We start from the raw sequence: 21,777 nt of genomic DNA on the forward strand, positions 1-21,777 counted from the left end.
GATGATACTCAAAGAAATCTCTGGTCAGAGCATCATGATGAAGGCTGAATATGACTTTAGAAACATTTGGTTTTGATTTCTAACTTAAACTTTTGTTTCAAACACTAACCTCTTTCAAATCGGCACAGTTTGTGAACGTATGAGATGATCAACTCCCTGGGGAATTATGGCTGTGTAGTTGATGTAAAGAATTCTGTAATTGCTTCAGTAGGAGCAACTTTGCCTATTTTTGTCGTAAAGTATTAGGTTGTACTGGATCAAAGGTCCCAGACTGGGTTACAACATAAACGCATAGCTTTGTGGATGAAGAAAAGTGCAGCGAGTGGTAGTAAGAAGTGAATACTTCTATAAAGCTACTGGGTCTGTGCTGCACTTTCTGCCATATTAAATAAAGCATGGGGGCCATATCCAGGAGATGAAAATCAAATGGAGGATTTTTCTCTCCCAGTCACCACGTTCTTTTCCTGAATATTGTCTGAGGAAAGTGGTAGGAAGGTAGAGAGGCCAAAAGGAGTCATCATTAAATAATGGTTCTAATTGTTTGCAATGAGAAATAGAAGTATGAGTACATAATAAAGCAATAAATGCAATTCTGCGGTATTTTGTGTTATTAAATATCATGTGCAACAGCAAAAACATTTTCTATTTATTTTTTCACTCATTAATACATACATTCACAGGAACATGGAATTCCAATTTAGGAAGTATCTCAGGGAACTAGTTCTGAAAGCACTTTCCAACTGATCTACAACAGTGTGGATTCTTAGAGAAATATTTCTTCATAGAGCTTAACCTTGACTTTATATTAAAGAGACACTTTATGCAAAACTATAAAACTGTTTTGTCAAGTTATTTATGTCATAAATGTAAATCATGGTTAAAATATTATGACAAAAGATCAGATGATATATACCATGTCTTGAATGTATTCTAAACACTGTAAAGTCTGTTGAGAAAGATTAAAAAACAATATTACAAGTAATAGAATTGGCATCAATAAGGGATTAGTGTAATAAACTCAGGTTTCTTTTCCTTTATTTCCTGTGCTATGAGGGTTTGTCAATAAGCCAATAACTAGATCAATACAGCTAATCTCTGCCTATTGTTTCTTTGTGGGAGATATCTCTGGTTGAGTTCTTAAAGCCAAATGTATACTAGGTTAACAGTGCAGCAAAGTAGGCCATTAGACAGCTTAGAAGACAAGTCTCTCCACCTTTTTTCCCTTATAATCAAAAAATCCATTAGTTGTTTATAAATTTTCACACCATTCTTCAAAAAAAAAAAAAAAATGGTCACATAGTACAAATCTGCTAGCCTTATCTGCTTCCTGCTCAAGTATACACACATATTTATTGAGGATGTTCTCCTTTGCTAACCATTGAGCTGAGCTCATGACACAATGACAAACCAAACAGACTGTTCCCAAAGTTCCTCTCCAGGTGACAGAAACAAGAGTCAAAAGGGAAAATGAAAAACACAAAGGATGTACTTTTGAAGAGGTTTTAGCCCCTCCGGGAAGGTCAGAGAAGCCTTGTGCAAGAAGAAACCCTGGGTATATTAGAAAAGACAAATCAGTCAAGGAGAACGGAAATCATCTGGGCAAAGGAAAATCTCTGAGGAGGCAGCCTTAAGGTTAAGTGCTAAACAGCACAGAGAATCAAAATAAGGTTCATGATGCTTTCACTGCCATTTTAGTTTTAGATGACAAACTGAAAAGAAACTGTCCTGATCTATCTTGTGTGTCGCCCAGAGTCTGTAGGAGTTCAAATTTCTCTTCTTTTCCCTTTAAACTCCTTTCTCTAAGCACATACAAAGAGTTGATCTGTCCAAGCTCCTTACACTGTTCATTAAGATATATCACCAAGGAGGTGCTCTGTAGCCAATCAAGATGCTTTCTGATCACAAGATTCTTTGTGTACAGGAATTCAAACCGAAGAAGCATGAGATAAATATGAAGTTGTCAGTCAGCCTGCCTGTCTTCCTTCCTTCCTTCCTTTATTTCTTTCCTTTGTTGCTTTCTTCATTCATTCTCTCCTCTCCTTCTCTATACCCTCTCTCCTTCCTTCCTTTCTTTTTCCTCTTTTTCTCCATTTTCCTTTCCTTCCTTCCTCTGATTTTTTCCTTCATTATTTAAATTTCTATACATACATTTTTCTATGACTACTAATTACACTGTTTTGAACTGTTTCTTATTCTCATCTTTCACTAAGAAAAGCACATTTTTATAATTCACATAACCTTCAACATTAATGTTAGCATATGGTAATAAGGTTAGCATATGGAAAATTCAATAAATCAAATGATGTATTACGTTCAACTTAGAAAGAATGTCTGGTAAATGCATTGCTGTTCACCTATCATATAAGGTTAATATAACTTTTATATAAGTTTGTGTTTAACCTGATAGAAATCAATGTTTAGACTATCATACAACAGTAGTCACATTTGTAAAAACACATGTAAACATACATGTATGCATGTGGACAGGTGTGTAGGTAGATAAAATAGAGTTTGTTTCAGAAATTACAAGTCTATAAATTATAGACCTGAGAGTTACTGAGGAAGAATTTTGTAGATGTAATTACTATTTTTAATCTGCCAGCCTTAAAAATCAAAGAAAATCTTGAGAATTTGGGATGGTCTAGAAGACTACATTGAATAGAACTGTGCTATCTATAGGGAAAAAAAATTGGGCCTGACTACACCCAGTATTTGCCTGGTCATTTCTATACTGTTCTTCCTCACAGTCCACTAGAGGCTGTTAGCTATTCCTTCTTTCAAATCAGGCAGCTTTCATTAAAATTCCTGACAATTATTCAGTTAATCAAAGAATCTGTTATCTCTGTCTGTTTCTGACTCTCTATATGTCTCTGTGTCTTTTTGTCTCTGTCTCTGTCTCTCCCACAAACACACACACATACACACAAATACACAAACACATGTATATGCAAACATATAAGCTCTACAGGCACAGAGAACAAAACACACTGGCATTGTATCTCTGCTGAAACTTTAAGAACCGGGGATCTGATGTGCGAAAAAAAGTCACAGTGATGTAAAAATTTCTATAACAGGGATTCACGGATATATTAGTAATTTTAAAATAAGTTGAAAATAGAAGTATCTATAAAAGACAGCTTGATATCTATATGAATGTGGATTTAAAGTTAGATTTCAGTATTATAATAGTACCACTCACCAAAGAAAAAAAGGGAGAGAGAGAGAGAGAGAGAGAGAGAGAGAGAGAGAGCAGAAAAAAAGAAAAAATGAAGAAAAAGTATTCAATAAAAGCTTGCTCTAGCTAAAAGTTTATATCATGCACAGCTTGTATGAGTCACTGAATTTAACTCCCAGAATTATAAAGTATATCTGAGGCTGGAGAGACAGCTTAGCTCTGACTGTTTTTTCAGATGTTCTAAGTTCAATTCCAAGCAACCACATGGTGGCTCACAACCATCTGTAATGTGGTCTGATGCCCTCTTCTGGTGTGTCTGAAGAGAGCAATGGTGTACTCACGTACATAAAATAAATACATCTTTAAAAATATGCATATTTAGCTTTTTAAAAATTTTGTAGGTGATAGACTTACTCACTGGAGAATCTTCCTGAAACAAAAAAAAAAAAAAAAAAAAAAAAAAAAAAAAAAAAAAAAAAAAACTATTGAAAAGAAAGCATCAAATGATGACAAGATACCTCTTGCAAAAATCTTGAAGAATTATGATAATGGTCCACATCTTAGCAAACTGACTCCGGGTAGCCTGTTACCTAAATTTTACGTATCATTTCAAATTTGACCTCACTTCTCTGATGTATTACTAGGACAAAAATAAAATTTTATTTTCTGTGGGACTAAAAACCAAAGCCCAGATGCTTTAAAATGCAGGGTAGTGTTGATCACATCTGAAGAAGCTGACATTCTGTGCCATAGAGACCCCATTTATGTTCCTTATCGTGGTAATGACTACTAAGAAGGCTTTATCACGTTTGATTCTTTTTTTCACCTCACTGATTTTAGCCTTGAGCATGTTCAGTATATACATTTATATTCTTATTAGATAATTATGCCATTTTCAAGACGTTAAGATTATGAAAAGGAATGATTTAGTATCCCAGGGCATGTATGACAATGTCCTGAAGCATTACAATTAGGAATGATGATATAGGACTGTTGGAACATGAGATGTTGCCTAAGGAAAGTGTTCCTTCATGAAATCTTAGCCTGGATAGCAAAATCTCCATTCTATTAAAAAAAAAATTCAGTAGTTCCAGAAAAAAGTAAGAGATTTATTAAAGTCATAAAAATTGTCAATAATTGTCAAAGTAATATGATAAACTACTACAAAGGTAGATTTGTTTGGCTCTCTAAACATCATCTCAAACACTGCATTCCCCAAACACTGCATCAAGAACATTCTACGGAAATATAAATGTTTGGAAAATGCTGTCTGGGGTCTGTGTTTCTAAAGCTTTCTTTTGCTCCCATGCTTGGGTGTTGAAGACTCAGGCTCCTCAGTTTGCATCTAGTCCTGATGTAGGACTGTCATTCAGCAGCCCAGACTTGGTTCTCATGAAAATCAGCTAGAGACAACCTCAGGCAGAGAAGGACATCTTAAAATATTACAAATGCGCTGTTTTGCAAATGCATTTTCAAAGCAATTGTCAAAGACAAGAGTAACTGAAAGGGCACAGGTGCCCAGCATTTGCCATTGTAGTAAAAGCAGCATTCCGTGCATAGCAGCACCCTGGAAGGCAAGGGCAAAGTGCAAATATATGCACTCATCTTTGCGCATTCACCTCTCCCCAACTTCACCATCTTTCACTCAGCATCCTTTATTTCTCTCTTCCCATTTCCATCTCTTATTCACCTTCATCCCCTCTCCTTCCCTCTCCCCCTCCTCTCCCCACATTCACCCTTCCAGACAAATGTCCTTTTGTAATATGCTAGCTTTAGTGAACACTTTACTTTGATATTTGAATGTGTTCTGGCTATTCAGTATGAAAAGAGACAAAGTTTTTAATACCGAAACAGACACATAAATTCATATTTTGGTGTAACCCATGATTCCTAAGTTGCAGTGTGAAGAACTGATTTCTCATCCTAGCTCTCAGCCCTGCACATTCTGAGCAGTCACAGACAAGCTGCAGCTGAACCTCCTCAGTCTGAAAGGAATGCTTTGTGTGGATCTGGACCTTGGACAGCTGGTTTCCTTTGCTCTGATTTCTTCACAGTAGGATTTGCATTTCAATCTGCCCCAGAGTTTTAACACTATACTATATTTCAACTGTGTAAAAATCTCAAAACAAATAGTACAAAGAAAAAAGGCAGTGACTATGTTATTTACACTAAGCAGATTGTTTCATGCTACAGGAAAGGCATTATTTCAAATCTTTGGGCTATTGTACCTACTTTAAATTATTATAATCAAGAATAAGCTCCTTCAAGTCAGTATATTTCTATATTCGTAAGATGAAAAAAAAACCTATTAATGAAAAAGCTTGAGGTCATATTATTTTCTCAATTTAAATGTATTCTATATATAACTCAAAGTCAAACTATCTTTTTCTGTTTTCTATTTTATAGTTTTTATTTAATGTAAAAGCAAAGTCAAATTATTATGTCTTTGGAAGAACAAGCAAATGTTATAATTTGTGCCACAAAAATAAATAAGTAAATAAAAATGTGGGAGAAATAAAAAGAAACATTAATGTTAAGAAACTATATTAGTCTACACACACCTGTTACTTCATCTCCTAAAAGACGATTTTAGAGACTTCAAAGATGCTTTATAGGAATAGCTCAAGAATGTAAGCTCTGTTCTGTTCTTTTTAATGGAGTGTTTAAAATGAAGCCAAAATTTTCGTACTAAAATTGTCTGTCTCAATTACAAAAAATCTTGCCTCCTTGCCTCTGAAGTAGTTTAGAGAAAATATGATGAATTGACACATCAATTACTTCTAGCTAAAATCATTCAAGGAATTCGAATTTTCTGTGAAATGGACCCTTGACCTAGCTTATCTTTTGTGAATCAAGCCATCCATCCATACTGCTTGGTGGCACTTATCCTTCATGGAACAATTTTGGGCAAATTTGATCACTACAAAGTGGAAATTTGTTTACAATGAATTCAAATATACAACCTCTGAAGAAGGTTTTTTTAATGTCTAATATATCCCTTCTTCACATATCTGTTAAAAATGACTATGCTCAGCACTGCCATGCCACCGATGCTCCTCGGTGCATATTCCTTCCTAATTACTGTTCTTTTACATATTTTAAGGTATCATGTTTGATAATTTCTTTGGGCTTAATGCTCACCTGGAGACCCACTTGAGCGTGTAAATTTAAACAAATCTTTAGAATTCTCTTTTGTTAATTAACTCTTGTGCTAAATAGGTTCCTAGAACTAACCAAAAAGCCCTTAAGAATTTAGTAGGCTTGTTTCTGCATCCACTATTCTGTTTCTTTAATCTATATGTTGGTTTCTTTGTCAGTACTGTGCAATTTTGTGATTCTAGGTCTAAGTTGTAGGTCAAGATTAGGCACAGTGATGTATCAACTCTGCCCTTCCTGCTGGAAATGCAGTGGTTATTTTGGAACTTTTTGTTCTTTCATGAAAATTCTCAGAATAACTTATTTAGTCATATAAAAATGTAATGAGAATTTTGATGGGGATTATATGGAATATATAGATTACCTCTGAAATGCATTCATTTTTACATTATTAGTCAAATATAAATATAAAAATTTTCTCTATCTATCGTTTTTAATTTCTTTCTTGAGAGTTATAACATTGAGTTCTCTCATTGCTTGTGTTAGGTTTGCCTGCCACATACTAAACAAGAACATTCTACTAAGCTATAATCCCAGATCAGCTGCTAACTGGTATACATTTATTTTGAATCTGTTTGTTTTGATAAAGTTATATTACATGTTTTAAGAGGTTGCTGTTTTGCTTTGTTTTATTTGGTGGAGTTGTGATACACTTTGTGGTGTTGAAGCCTATTTCTCCTACAGCATACACTGGGAAACAGCCTTTTAAATAACAAGCATTGAAACCAAACAGCCACATACAGAAGACTGGCATCACATCCTTATCACTACCTTGTACAAAGTGAACTCAAGATATATCAGAGATACTCAGGAAGACCTGAAATTCTGAAACATGTAGAGGAAAACATAAGTAAACTATCAAGTGCAGGTCTGTACAAGGGGCTTCTGAAAGGGAAATAACCTTGAGAATTGACAAGTCAGACTGAGGAAATTAGAAAGCTTTTTCACAACAAAGGAAATAGCTGCCTGGATAAAGAAAATGTTTGCCACCTACACATTAGACAGAGGGTTATTGTGTAGAATATATACATTATTTCAAATTTTAAGCATCTTAACAAAGAGCAAAACTATCTAGTCAATACATGGCCTAATGAATAAAACTGATCAGGAGAAAAAAATAGAAACTGCCAACAAGGAATGGAAAAAAGTTTTCAACATCCTTAAAGATGGGAGAGATGCAAATTAAAATCACTTTAGAAGCTGGAGAGATAGCTGGCCTAGAAAAGTACTTGACACATACTCATTAAGGCCTGGATTCAATACCCAGCACCCATGTGAAAAACAATGTGTGGTGGTATCCATATGTAAGCACAGAGCTGAGGAAGAGACAGGAAGAGGAGAAGGGCACCTTGAACATTCAGCCTAATGTCCACAATACCTTCAGATCATAATCCAAGACACAGAGTGAACAATTTTAAAAGAGTATTACATGAGGTTGTCCTTTTCCCAACAGATTTACATGTACACATGAGCATATACTTATTCTGACATGAACACTCTCATACATATACATCTATACAGTCAAAATCAATATGAATAAAATCAAGAAGAAAAAGGGGGAAGAAGAGAGGGAGGAGGTGAGGAAGGGAAGAAGGAGGGATTAGCACTACTGCTGGTTATGTACCTAAAGGACTTTAAGTTGGCATCACATGGAGACACATACATATTTGCCTACACTACTCAAACTAGCAAAGACAAAAATTAGGTAAAAGGTTAATCAGCAGATAAACTGATAAAAATGAAACATATACACAATAGAATTTTATTCAGCTTTATGGCATTATGCAGAATATAATCATGACATCTTTAGGAAAATATATAGAACCTAAGATCATACTATAAAGAGAAACAGTCCAGAGTCACACACTTATTTCATTTTCTTACACACCTGGGATCTGTCTTTAAATATTCTGCTTATGGTCCTGATTTTTGTTGCAGCACTAGACATCCTAACTAGAATAAGAGGGAAAGGATGCTCTAACAAAACACACATAGCACAAAAACAGAAGGAATTATCTGGGAGGGCAGAGTTGGGAAGTGAGAAGAGCATGTAGAAGCTAGAAAATATAATAATAAGAGCAGTCAGTGTGTGTGTTAATGCAAAGCATCTCACACAGAGAAAACAGATTTCCTGGAACCAATCATGTCCTGATTTAATTTATATATTACTAATGTAATCTTAATAGGGTTTAGTTCAAAGTCAGGGAGGTGGATCACATTAATTTTATTACTATTAATATATGTTTAAAAAATACTTACCAACTGGTTCCTTTTGGTTCTGAAAAAGAATCTTGCTGTTACTTCCATCCATATTTGCCATGTTTATAGTATTTCCATCAGTCCAGTAGAGTTTCCTTAATTCAAAATATATGGATTACTATGATACCTATGGATCCATTTATTTCAAAAAAACATATGTCAAAGAATGAAGTAAAAAATATATTCTAGGCACAGAATTAATTCTTTTTCGAAAAGACTTCAATCTGTTGGCCCCTGTGCATTTGCCTAGAAAGACAGTAGCTCGTTGCTCTCTCCTCTCCTCAAAAAATATTTATCTATTCTCATTTCCCTTCTGCATTTCTCTCTAATGCTTATCCAAGGTTAACTCGAGCTACTTTCATTTTGTCTTTTATCAAAACCAAATCCTCTTGGCCAAGATGGAATTCCATACTATAGATGGAAAGAAACTAATTTCAACTCTTCCTCCTGCGAGCTTTGGTACTACTCAGATGCCGTGACTCACCAGGGACAACTCTGTGGTGACCACAGTCAGGAAATATTAGCAACTATCATTCTAAACAAAGCTGATGCTTTACCCCACAACTCTCTTTGTTCTAAACACTTATTCCCTGGAAACCCCTACCAAGGAAAGCTTATAAATTGAATTTTATCTGGATAAAAATCTCCAGCCAGGACACTGAATCTCTTCTATAATTTCCATCCTCAAATTTACACTGTGACTCTAACTTCCAGATATGTGCTATCTGCATTAAACAATTTTTATGTAAAATATAAAGTACAAAGCATTGTTTAAAGAAACTTTTTAAAAACCATACTTTACCCTCTGACTGGGTGGGCTGCCAGACACTGTGGTTTATCGATTCCATGGATAATTGAGGTTTTCAAAGATCCATCTAATCTTGCCACATTAATTTGTGTTTCATCAAATTCTGAGCTAATCCAGTATAAATTACGTGAAACCCAGTCTACTGCTAACCCTCGGATACTCTGAATATCTGTAAGACAGGATAAAGAAAACGGAGACAGACTGAGAGCTCACATTCTACTGTCTAAGGGAAAACCTAATTTACACTTTAATTTGTCAGCGAAAATTGTCCTAGATTGTAATCTCATTCCCTTATCAACCCTTCTTAAGGCATGTATACTCATTAATGTCTAACTGCTGAGGCATTAGGAAACCTGAAGAAACAATTATCATTAAAATTAGAGTAACAATCAATGATATATCAGTGAACCCCTGCAAGACACTGGAGGTGACCACGATTTAAAGGAATAATAACTTCTGCACTTGGTGGCACACACAGGTCTCGTTAGGAGCAAGTATTGCATCTCACCAACAAATGGGCTGTTTGATGTTTAAGTGCTGATTTGTTACCTATGTGAAATAAAATAATTCAACTTTCATTGAAACCGGCACACTCGAACACTTTTCAACACGGATAATTAACAGGAATTTAATGGAATCTGAGAGCAAAACTAAAACCATTTTAATATTACTCCAAACGTGGGATCTACAGTAATGTTGGAAACCTAATTAAGTGTGAATCCAGTACCACTAAAGATAATGTGTCTGGACTGCTTTTCTTTGATTAGTGAATTGGGCAACTTGGAAAACAGGTGTGGGGATGCATATTAAACAGTAGGACATTATGAAAGGAGGTAGAGAGTAAGGTGAACATCCAGAAAGTACGGAGTTTAGAAATGTATAGTAGAGTTATTTTTGTACCCATGTGTGGCCTTCAATAGCCCCACCAGGGAATTGCCTTTTACGTATTTTGTCATTTTCTAATATTTGGCACTCGAGAGTTCTTTACTATCAGGTCCTTAATCTTACAGCGGCCCCGAGCAAACACTGCTGTTCAGTGGCCATGGCAAGGGTGGAGGTTCTGAGGCTTCCGCTGGTTCTCAGGCATGAGCCACCTGCGGTACTCGTCCAAGCAGCTGCTACTTCACACCAAGGAAATCAATACATCTTTCGGTTCACAAGAAGCTAGCAAACTAGTTTGTCTGTTCATTGTTTGGTTGGGTTTTGTTTGTTTGTTTGTTTTTTAATTATAAAGGAAAATTTTATAAAACTTGCTAACAGAGCAGAATCTGACCAGGAGCGGTGGAGCAGAGTGCTCCGTTGTGACCACTATATTTCCAAGACCAGGAAGCGTTTCTTCAGTCTGTTTGGCTTTTTCCAGGACCAGGGCTCATTCCCCATCCTTGATTCGGGCCTTCTGTAGGGTCCCCTCCTGCCTCTGACTGATAACCCTATGTTCGATTTCCCAGACCGTGCACTTCTTCACTGCACAATCTCATACCTAGGTCTTTCTTGTTTGTGAGACAAAAATAACACATCACTTCGCTGGAGGTAGACTTTTCCTTCTCACTGGGAGGAGCATTTCCTTCTGCCCCACCCTCTAGAGATCAATGGCTGCAGAGAGGTTATGCTGTAAGAAAGGTCGGGGTTCATACTCCAAACCTGGGACCTGTTTTTGTGGTTGTTGTTGATGTTGTTGTCAGTATCAGTTATATAGGTGGGGTTTTTTTTGGGGGGGGGGTTCAGCATCTCTGCTTGCCTTAACTCCAGTCAACATACAAAAAATATAAAGAGTTTATTGGAACCCTTTAGAGGATGTTACATTGTTCTACTAGAAGTCATGTTTTATAAAATATTTTTGTTTTATTATCTCTGATGTTCAGAATGTTTTACATGATTTACTAATTGGACCAAATATATGACCTTCTTTAACTTTAAAGCAAAATTCAGTATGTATTATCAATATATAATTCCTGATATATCAACTGTTTCCTCAGACACGAGCAGCATATATTGAACGTACATGTCTGTAGTGACTTAGTGAACTTTTCAACTACAGTCTGCAATTTTAAGGATATGTCAGCACTCAAGTATAGGGCTGAAGTGTGTGACAGTGTTTTAATCTGAGCACTTATCTGTGAAATCTCTATCAGAACTTTGTATTCTTTTGATGGTTTGGATCAAAGTGGCACTTTGGATTATCAGTTTGACAGTTAAAATCAAACTTGTGTGTTTTTTCTATAACTTAAGCCCTGACTCACTGCTTTAGAGAACGCTAAAAGCTGACTATTATGGACATTAAAAAATAGTAAAAAAAAAAACAGTTTATCTTCTCCTTATTCATAAAAATATTGAAACAATATATTTTGAATCATAAAATTTGTTTTGTTTTATTTTCAGTTACTACAGAACTTTTGTGTTTCTTTGCATAATGACCTGTTTATGGGGCCTAGTGTTTTCACTAAATAGTAGAAAACCAAAGTTTATCATTTCTTAAAGAATTGAGTACAAAAAAATCCCTTACATAAATCAAAAGGATGAATATATTTACAGGTTTTCAATGCAAATGTTCCTAACTCAGGGCAAGTAACAACCCATGGAGGTCAGTAGAAGAAAAAAATTAAAAAAAAAAAAAAAAACAGAATGGAAACTGGGTCCTAAGGCTGGTCTTTTCCTGTTAAGACTGGAAAGAAGGAAGTGGTAACTGGTTCAGCCAGCCTTGGGAAATCATGGAAGTATGCTGTCAGTCAGTACCCTGGACAGATCACTATGTGGCGCTCACAGAGGTGCACTAGGAAGGGATTTCTCCTCTACTTGCTTTCCGCAGCCACCAATTGACCGAGCCACATGCACTAAATTAAGATATACACAGGGTATTAAACATATAACAGTTAACTTTAAAACTAGATAAAAAATCAGCAACAAATTCTATGATCCAGTGCTAATATCAGATACAAGCTCCAAGGGCATATTTCTCGGGAGGATACTTTAGATACCCTCTTACTCTGGGCCTTCTCACCCCGTAGGAGTCTTTATGGCCCATGTCCACCCTGCTGTTGGGGTCGCACAACGATGGAAGTAAACACACCCCTGGGGGCATCATCTCCAGCAAAGGATCTCTTCGCATCCCGAGCCATTGTCAATGACACAGGCGTGCGGCAATTTCTTCTTCCATTGCATTGGCTTAGGACGGGGTGACAGACAGCGAGAAGAAGTGCAGTTTAAGGCTGTGGAAGGGCAGAGTGGGAGACCCCTGTTTCATTTTTTAATTAGGTCACACACACCAATACTCCTAAAAAATTTTCTCAGATAATTCAACTTTTCTCTGTTTTGTGGGAAACCCACTCTCTTGAACTAACACAGATGATAGAGACCTCAAAGTTATTCATTACTAGAAATTGTTTTGATGCATGATAAATGTACTTCCAAATGTGTGTCAAAACCAGAATATAGACAGATGAATGTTTGCCTCCTAAACACACACACACACACACACACACACACACACACACACACAATTGTCTCTTCTAGTTGACTTCTGCACTAGCACTTCCAACCTCTGTTGAAGTATCTGTATCTGGACCTCATAACTTTTCTATCATAACTTTTATGCAATGCCCAAAGTCTGTCCCCTTCTTTACAAGTCCCAGAGTTCTAGTATAATATCTGTTTTTATTTTTGACCTTTGCAGAAAGGATCTCAATTAAACAACACTGGCCTTGAACTCTGAATCCTTCTGTCTCTATATCCCTAACACAAGAATCATCCTGGGAGTCCATCATCCTGAGGCCCGAGGTATCAAACTCAGAACTCAGTGTATGTTAGTCAATCTGTCTACCACCTGACCCACATCTCAGCCCTGGGCTAATTTTTGCTGCAAACTTAGTACATTTCTGTAATGTTCTTATATTACCCATGTCTACTATTTCTCAGTTTGGCTGTCTATCTTTGCAATTATCCCTTGATTCATTTTCAGAAATTTAAGCTCACCTATCCTAACTTTAAATCTTACCCATGGCTCCCCATTTCATTATAACTCCTTGGGGAATATGCTAAAACATGAAACCTCTACCATATCTAGCTACCTCCTCAGCAGGGTATCCTGAAGATTTCCAGATCTTTGTGCCTATGTATACCTCAATTGGAGATCCATTTTCCCAAAGGCCCTCTGACCTCTTCCTCTCTCAGTAATTCCATGTCAGAAATCTTTTTCAACTGGGATCTAATGATCTGAGAGGATTATTCATCCTGTAGTTTTTATTTCCGTTAGCCCTAAATTATAGTCATGTCACATTTAGGAATACTGTTAAATGTCATGTTCCTGTAGCTAATGGAGAGGTCTTGAGCATTTATATCTTTGAATACAGAACATCATTTTACCACTGTAATGCGCCTGATGCAGAACCTAAAAAAAAAAAAATCTTTAGAATTTTTATGATATCTTGCATGATAGAATGAAATTGCACACTCGCTTTTCTGGTTGAAAAAAATAAAAAGTAGGCACAGACTGTATGGCCATGCAGAGCTTTCAGTCTGGATGCATGGTACTGAGTGAGCAGCAGTTGTGAGCATCAGATGGCTGCTTATATTTATTTTATTTTTCCATATCACCGATATTGACATTATACCAACCACCATAGAAAACCTTTCTCAGTTAATATGAGAAATAGAACGTTCTAGTTAGATACGAGTTAATAGTAGCATTCCCACAGCTAAGCTTTCTACTGTTTTCACAGTCCAGAAAGCACTGTTATTATGGACTAGTGTTCTTTTTAATTTACTCTGAACCAGTTTTAGAGTTACTATTATCATTTTCAAGCTGTTATTACGCTTAAAACTCTGCAATATAGAGAGAATAAAATCTTACTTCAACCTGAAAAAATAATTGTTACATAGGTGAATAATATTTCAAGCATGAATGGGCAATTCCTAGATAAATTCAATTAGATTCAAAATCCATTGGGAATTACAGGTTTAGATGAACATGATACCTCCATCACTGTGTAGGCTGAAGCAAGAGAATGAAGAGTGTGACTAGGTCAGAAACATCCAGCTCCTTTCCCAATAAAAGTGAGATTTTACTGAAAATCATATGGACTTTCATAAACCCACCACTGGGCATCTAAAACCCGTGGCTCACAGTTCTTAAGAATAAAACTCCTGAGAGGAGAAAGACAACAGGTACAGTTCATCAAGTTACCACCAGATCTGCAAAGAATGCTGAGTATGTAGGAGGCACATGCTGTGGAAATTTGCATAAACATAATTTTGAAGCAAAACCTCTTAATTTTTTTCTCATACTCTTTTTTTTTTTTTTTAAAGGAAAAGGTGGGTGAAAAGGTGACACCTCTATAGACAATAGTCTGAAAACAGATTCAGGTGCAAATGAAGCTCTAATACTCCCCAGAATGTCAGATCTGAAGGTTTTCCTTATCTACAAAAGTAGAAAGCAACATGAGCCTCAAAGTAAGTCCACCATTAAATGGGTAAATATAAAACAAACAAACAAAAAAAAAAAAAACAAATGGAGAACAGGTATATAAAAATATGAAACACCAAAACATGCCCACTTTTGCTTCTCCCTTGCTGTGGTAAAACATGGGCCAAAAGCTACTTAGGTAGGAAAAGATTTATTTCACATTGTATTTCCCAGGTCACAGTTTGTCCTGCAGGAACTTCAGGAAGGAACCTGAAGGCAAGGACTGAGGTAGAGGCAATGGAGGAACACTGCTTACTGACTTGCTCCACAGCTTGCTTCTCTTTCTTCTTTTATCATCTGGGACCATTCACCCAAGGATAACACTGCCCACGTTTAGATGGCTTGTTGTACATCAGTCATTAATTAAGAAAATGCTCTAGAGACTGGTCCATGGGCAAGTCCAACAGATGCAACACAGCTGAAGATCCCCCTTTGCTTTGGTTTAAGTTTAAAAACAAACAAACAAATAAGCAAAAAACTACCAGTACAATCAACCCTAGTACATTTTTTCTATACTAGGAATTTTAAGGTATATTTTGTGCATTAATTTTGTTATATTCTTCTTGTGTTAAGTACCAGCAGTATCTTAAATTTTACTGAGGCACACTATTGTGAAAAAAAGGTGAAGAAGTTCACACTTGGGAGGGCTAATTGAGTTCTGGGGCTATTTTCAAAGGATAGTACTTTAAAAAGACATCTGATAGAATTACTACCCAGCAACTAGCAGTAAAATCCTTAATTGTCTTATTGGCACAGAATGAAGGATACAGGAACACTAATAATGTGGTCCTGAAGGTCAGTTTGTTTCTGCCAGTTTCTAGCTGTGCCTTTGAGTCTATCGTTCAGTTTCTATGGCTTTGAGTTTTCTTATCGGTAGAATGGAAACTATTCACATATATTATTAGATGTGAGGAGATTAGGTGAGATAGTATTTGTGTCATGATTATGTTAGGTCATTTATCATATCCGATCAGTAAGCTGACAGCATGAATGACAGACTCAAGCAAAAGCATTAATGGTTGGGGCAGAGGATAATGCTGTTTGCTGCCAGTCTCTTTCTGTGGATTGTAAGGGCTCTTTGTTTTAGAATCTAATTACATTCTAATTGTGTGATAGCTAATCTTGGTTGCCAACATGTCTATACCTGTCAACTTTAGTAGCTGAAGAGGACCATGAAGGCTTTTGATTTTTGGTGTTTGGCGGTTTGTGTTTTGTTGTTGTTGTTTGTTTGGTTTTGATTGGACATTTTGAGGTTGAAAGAGCCATCTTAAGAGTCATACTATCTAGTGGCATAATCAATATAAGGGGAGATTTTGCTTTCGTCTGTTTTTCCACACTGTCACAGACCTTTTCAGTTCTGTTCCAGAGACATGTCTTCCTTGGTATGAGAAGCCATCCTTCAGTATTTCAAAATAGATTAAAGACCAATGCCTTTTCAGGACTTCCCTAGAACTCCGGCACAAAACTGAGACTACTGAGATATATATCTTTGTACACTGAACATCTATGTTTATAATGGAAATTAGTATGTAATTTTCTTTCTGAGTTTTTATTGCCTGTGTATCATAGTAATTATGGCTTCATAAAATGAATTGGGCAATGTTCCTTCTGTTTCTATTTTGTGGAATAATTTAAGGAGTAATTGTATTAATTCTTTAAAATCTGAGAATTCTGGACATAAACTGGCCATGAATTGTTTGTTTGTTTGTTTGTTTGCTTGCTTGCTTGCTTGCTTGCTTTGAACATTTTTAATAATGGCTTATATTTCAATGGGGGATTACATGTCTGTATAATCTTGGCTTAACTTTGGTAACTAGTACCTATTGAATTAAGAGGGTTTTTTTTGTTTTGTTTTTTTTGTTTTGTTTTGTTTTTGTTTTGTTTTTTTTAACTTAGGTACAGGTGTTTAAACTATGTCCTTATAATTTTAGAAATTTATTTAGTGTCTACTGTTATGTCTCCCTTTCATTTCTGATTTCATTAATTTGGATAATCTCTTTGTGTCTCTTAGTCTGCATAAGGGTCTATCTTGTTGATTTTCTTGAACAACCACCTTTTTGTTTTATTGATTTTCTGTATTGTTCTCTTTGTTTCTACTGAATTGATTTTAGCCCTCAATTTGATAATTTATTTTTCTACTTATTTTGGGTGTACTTGGTTCTTTTTGTTCTAGAGCTTTTAGATGGGCTGTTAAATTGCTAATATGATATCTCTCCAGCTTATTTATGTAGAGAGTGCTGTTAACTTTCCTTGAACACCAGGAGAACATGGGCCACTCAGTGAATTAAGTGAAGATAAAAGAAGAAGCAGAATTCCTAGTGAGGCAAAGCTATTAATAAACTACCCTGCGTCCACATTAGGTGTAAAAACTATCTTATAGTAAAGAAAAACTACGCTCATTCCTGCTTATTATTAAATCCATTTTTCTCAAGAATTAGACTATGCTCTACCCATTGCATAAAAATGGGTAAGTATAAATATCCCTGACTGCTTGCTCCATGAAATAGCAATCATGTTTTTTTTTTTTGTTTCAAACAATGTAATGACCATCTTGCAAGCTTATATTTGTTTTAAATGTTGTTATGACTACCTTCTTATAACCATCTATTATGACCAACTTTCTAAGGTTTGCTCCCAGAATTCTACCTATTATGCCCAAAAAATTCTTCATTTCAAAACCCCCAGTCCCATAAGCTATAAAATCCTTGTTTCCCTCATGTTCCATGCTGACTTTTTGAACCTAAACATGGGGGGAGGCAGTCAGTGTACATGGATAAAATGTTTGCTTTAATTAATTCCTTGCTTTAATTAATTTGGTCATGATAATTTGGGTCAGTGACCTTTTTCCTCACATTTTAGGATGAACACTATAACTCTCAAAGATATTCCTTACATACATCCTCCAGCAAGACTCTAAACATAAATTTTTCCAAACAGCCCCATCAACTAGGAACTTAGTATTCAAATACATGAGCATATGGACATATTTCTTATCTAAACAACCACATAGCAAGCCTGGGTTCTAGAAGAAAGGTAACTCCACTGAAATTGTGAAGAAGAAAGAGAAGAGCTGTTTTGACAAAACCTCTACCTCCCACTTCAGGTTAAACTATCTGTCTTTGTATTTGTCCCTTTTACAGTCCTACAATCTGCCAGTAATTCCTCAAACTCTTGTCTTTCTCTATCCGATCTTTAATCACTTATCACAATTAAGCAGTCAACTAACCTTTGAAGAATTACCTGGTATTCACCTGCAAGTCCAGGACTCTCCCATTAGATAACTTTAGTAGAGTCCCTTCTAAAACAAAATTAACTGTCTTACCAAGCCCTCTTTACAACAAATACTACTCTAAATATTTACATAGAAAGCTGAAACACAGAAAGCAGTACTTTTGGCTAGATGCATATAAGGAACTTGATAAAATCAGACACTTTCCCTTCAGCTCCCTGGTGTTGCCTGTATTCTACCTACTGTTACAGTGCCAGTACCACGGGGCTATACTGCATCTCTTATTCTTTTCTTGTCATATGGAAAATACTTGTCCGGATAGTAAAATACTATGGACAGAAAGCTGTCCATTAGTGTTTGTGAACTGCATCGTTAGCTGTTTGCAGGTTTCAGAGCTTTGAAAGAAGGATGTTCACATTCTTGATAAAGGCCTTGAACTCATTCTTGAACAATGGAGGAGGACCATTTATTTCTGTGAGCATAATGACATCTTCAAGACTGTTACAGATTTTACACCAAGACTTGTTTTAAAAAATCTGTAGAAAAGGGAATTAATCATAGTAGTTCCTCTGACTTTCCTTTGAGTTGAAAATACATTTGATCACTCTGACAAATATTAACTCATTAAGTAGTTTTAACTGTGTTAACATGTGTCAATGTGGTCTATAGACAGGTAGAAATCAGTTGTCAGGGTTGTGCTGCCCCTCTATACACCTGCAGCTCCTGAAAGAATATCTTTTGAGAAGCTGTAACCTGTAAACTTGTATTGCTCTAATTAAGCACTTAATATCTTTAGAATTTAAATACCCCTAACTTATGAGATATTTCTCTTTACAGAAGAGGAACTGAACAGGGAATATATTTAGATAAGAGGGTACAATCTGGGGAATAATGAGGAATAGAGCAAGGGGGAAACAGTGGTTAGGATATACTGTATGAGAAAAGAATCTACTCTTAATAAAAAATAAGGTTAAAAACCAATCATTGATGGAAAGATCTCTCATGCTCATGGGTCAGCAAGATTAAGACTGTAAAAATTGCCATCCTGACAAAAGCATTCTACAGATTGAATGCAATCCTCATCAAAATTGCAACACTCTTCTTTACAGATTTTAAAAGATCAATACATAACTTCATATGAAAAAAATAACAAAAACCCCAGGATAGCTAAAAGTATCTTTTACAATAAAAACATTTCTGGAGGTAACACTCTCCCTGGTTTCAAGCTGGACTATAGTGCTGCTGTAATAAAAACACATGGTATTGCTATAAAAGTAGGTTGATCAATGGAATTGAGTCAAAAGGTCAGATGTAAATCCACACACTTATTCAGTACTGACGTTTGATTTTAAAAAGCCATAAATATGTAGCAGAAAAAGAAACCATCATCTACAAATTGTGTGGGTCTGACTAGATTTTGTTCAGTAGAAGAATGTGTATAAATTCATCTCGATTTCCCTGAAGAAATCTCCAGTTCAAATGGATCAAAGACATCAACATAAATCTAGAGATATTGAACCTGATAGAAGAACAGCTGGGAAACTCCTTGGTACTAGAGACAACCGCCTCCCCAGAACATCAATAGCATAGACACTGAGATTGGCAATTAATGAATGCGACCTTATGAAACTGAAACGCTTCTGTAATGCAAAGCAAAAGGACTTTGAGATTCCATCTTACACCTTTCAGAATGGCTAAGATCAAAACCACAATGAGCTGTCTTTATGTGGGCTAAGATATAGAGCAAGAGGAATACCCCTCCACTGTTGGTTGGAGTGCAAACTTGTACAGCTACTATGGAAACCAATATAGTGTATTCTTAGAAAATTGGGAATCTATGTATCTTGAGACTCAGTTATACACCTCCTGGGCATATACCTGAAGAAAGCTCTATCCTACCACAGGACCCTTGCTCAGCTCTGTTCATAGCAGTTGTATTATACATACATGTAACATATAAACACATACATATTAATATATACACACATATTAATAGCCAGAAACTAGAAACAACCTAGGTGTTACTCAACTGGAGAATTGATAAAAAAAAAAATGTAGTTCATGGAGTCTTACTCAGCTGTTAAAAACAATGTCATCATAAAATTTGCAGGTCAGTGGATGAAACTAAAAAAAAATTATCTAGGGTAAGGTAGTCCACATTCAAAAGGACAAACATGTAATTCCTTAAAGTGGATATTAATTTTGACATTAAAGGTAATCATGCTATATTCCAAAAAGGCTAAAATAACAAGGAGTACTTAATCAGTGGACAAAAAATAGGAAAGGAGAAATAGAATATATTTTACCAGTTTACTGGAGATAGATTGGATTCAGATCTAGTAGGATCAGGTGCTGGGAAAGGGAAAAATGCTGCAAGAAATTACTAGAATTGGGTTGGGGGCATTTTGGGAGTGAGATATAAACGCAGTGTAATGGAAACTCCATGGAATCTAAAAGAATAGCCATGGCAAAAACTCCTAGTAACAAGGAGCCTGAACAGTCCATCTTCTGTACAATGGCAAGGCTTCAAGTGGAGTGACCAACTCAGATACAAAACCTTTGAGCATAATTACTGTCAGAGAGAACTAAAAATTTACCAAGCAACTGATAAGAACAGGTGCAGAGTCCAAGAGCCAAACATTAGGCAGAGGCCTGGAGTCCTGAGGAGGAGCAAGAGGAAGGATCAGAGGAAACTGAGGGGTCAAGGTCACAATAAAAACAAGGCCCACACTTGCAGAGAACTGAGAGTCTGTAGGGCTCTAACCTAGGTAGGTCCTCTGCATATATGTTATGGCTGAATAGCTTGGTGTTCTTGTGGGATTTCTAACAGTGGGAGAAGGGACTGTTTCTGATATTTTTGCCTGCTTATGGGAGCATAATACACCGACTCAGTTGCCTTTTCCAGCCTTGATTGATGAAATGTGACTGGTCTTATGTAGATGGTTTTTGAATGTTTGATGGATGTTTTTTGGAGGCCTACTCTAGGCTGAGGGGAGGCAAGGGAGTTCAGGATATGAGGGTGTGGGGCTGCAATTGGAGGGAAGGTGCTATGGCTTGTCCTGGAGCCCTTTGTATTTTGATGCTAATTTCACTTCCCCAAGAAGGGCTGCCAAGTCACTCTGGTGACTCCAACAGAATCTTCTTCCCATTTTAATTTGCAAAATAAAGACAAAAGGTAAATGAACAGCAGAAAGGAAGATGGAGGTGGAGAGTTGGAGAGAGAGAGCAGAGAGGGGTCTCTGGAGGAGAAGGAGGTGGAAGGAGAATAAAGCTGTAGCGCTTGGCCTGGAGAAACTGCAAGTGATAAGGGATTTCTTAGGAGGGGAACAGATCTGTAGTGGTAGATCTGCCCAATCTAGGCACGCTGCTTGTATTCATATTAACCGAGTTGTGTTTTCATTATATAGGCTTATGTGGGTCAGAGAGGCTACAACAACTGAAAAGGAAGAAGAATCTGCAGTTGGGTCATAATATATGATAGAAGAAGGAAAGAGTTTAATAAAATGAAAAGGAAACAAACATTGATACAGTTTGATTCAAAATTCACTGTTTTCTTCAGAGCAATGATCCTGTAGCTAGTTTATAGGAGGAAAGATTACCCAGACTTTGAGTCATTCTAAAAAGCCTGTGGTAAGTGCAGAGGGTCTACAGTTGCAGGGAAAACTGGCCTGGTTTTCATCCACAATGAACAC

General features: G+C 36.3%; 1 protein-coding gene across 1 annotated transcript in view; it reads right to left on the minus strand.

The window, feature by feature from the left end:
* The window catches only part of LRP1B (LDL receptor related protein 1B), a gene marked incomplete at both ends in the record, with an annotated part of 1,929,155 nt that overhangs the window by 600,421 nt on the left and 1,306,957 nt on the right, over nt 1-21,777 (minus strand). The window contains 2 exons of the mRNA XM_080928219.1: nt 8,591-8,685; nt 9,393-9,567. Coding sequence (XP_080784345.1) covers nt 8,591-8,685; nt 9,393-9,567 — 270 coding nt within the window. The remainder of the gene's footprint in view (nt 1-8,590; nt 8,686-9,392; nt 9,568-21,777) is intronic.

The sequence above is a fragment of the Micromys minutus genome (genome assembly GCF_963924665.1).
Source record: "Micromys minutus genome assembly, chromosome: 13".
NCBI lineage: Eukaryota > Metazoa > Chordata > Mammalia > Rodentia > Muridae > Micromys > Micromys minutus.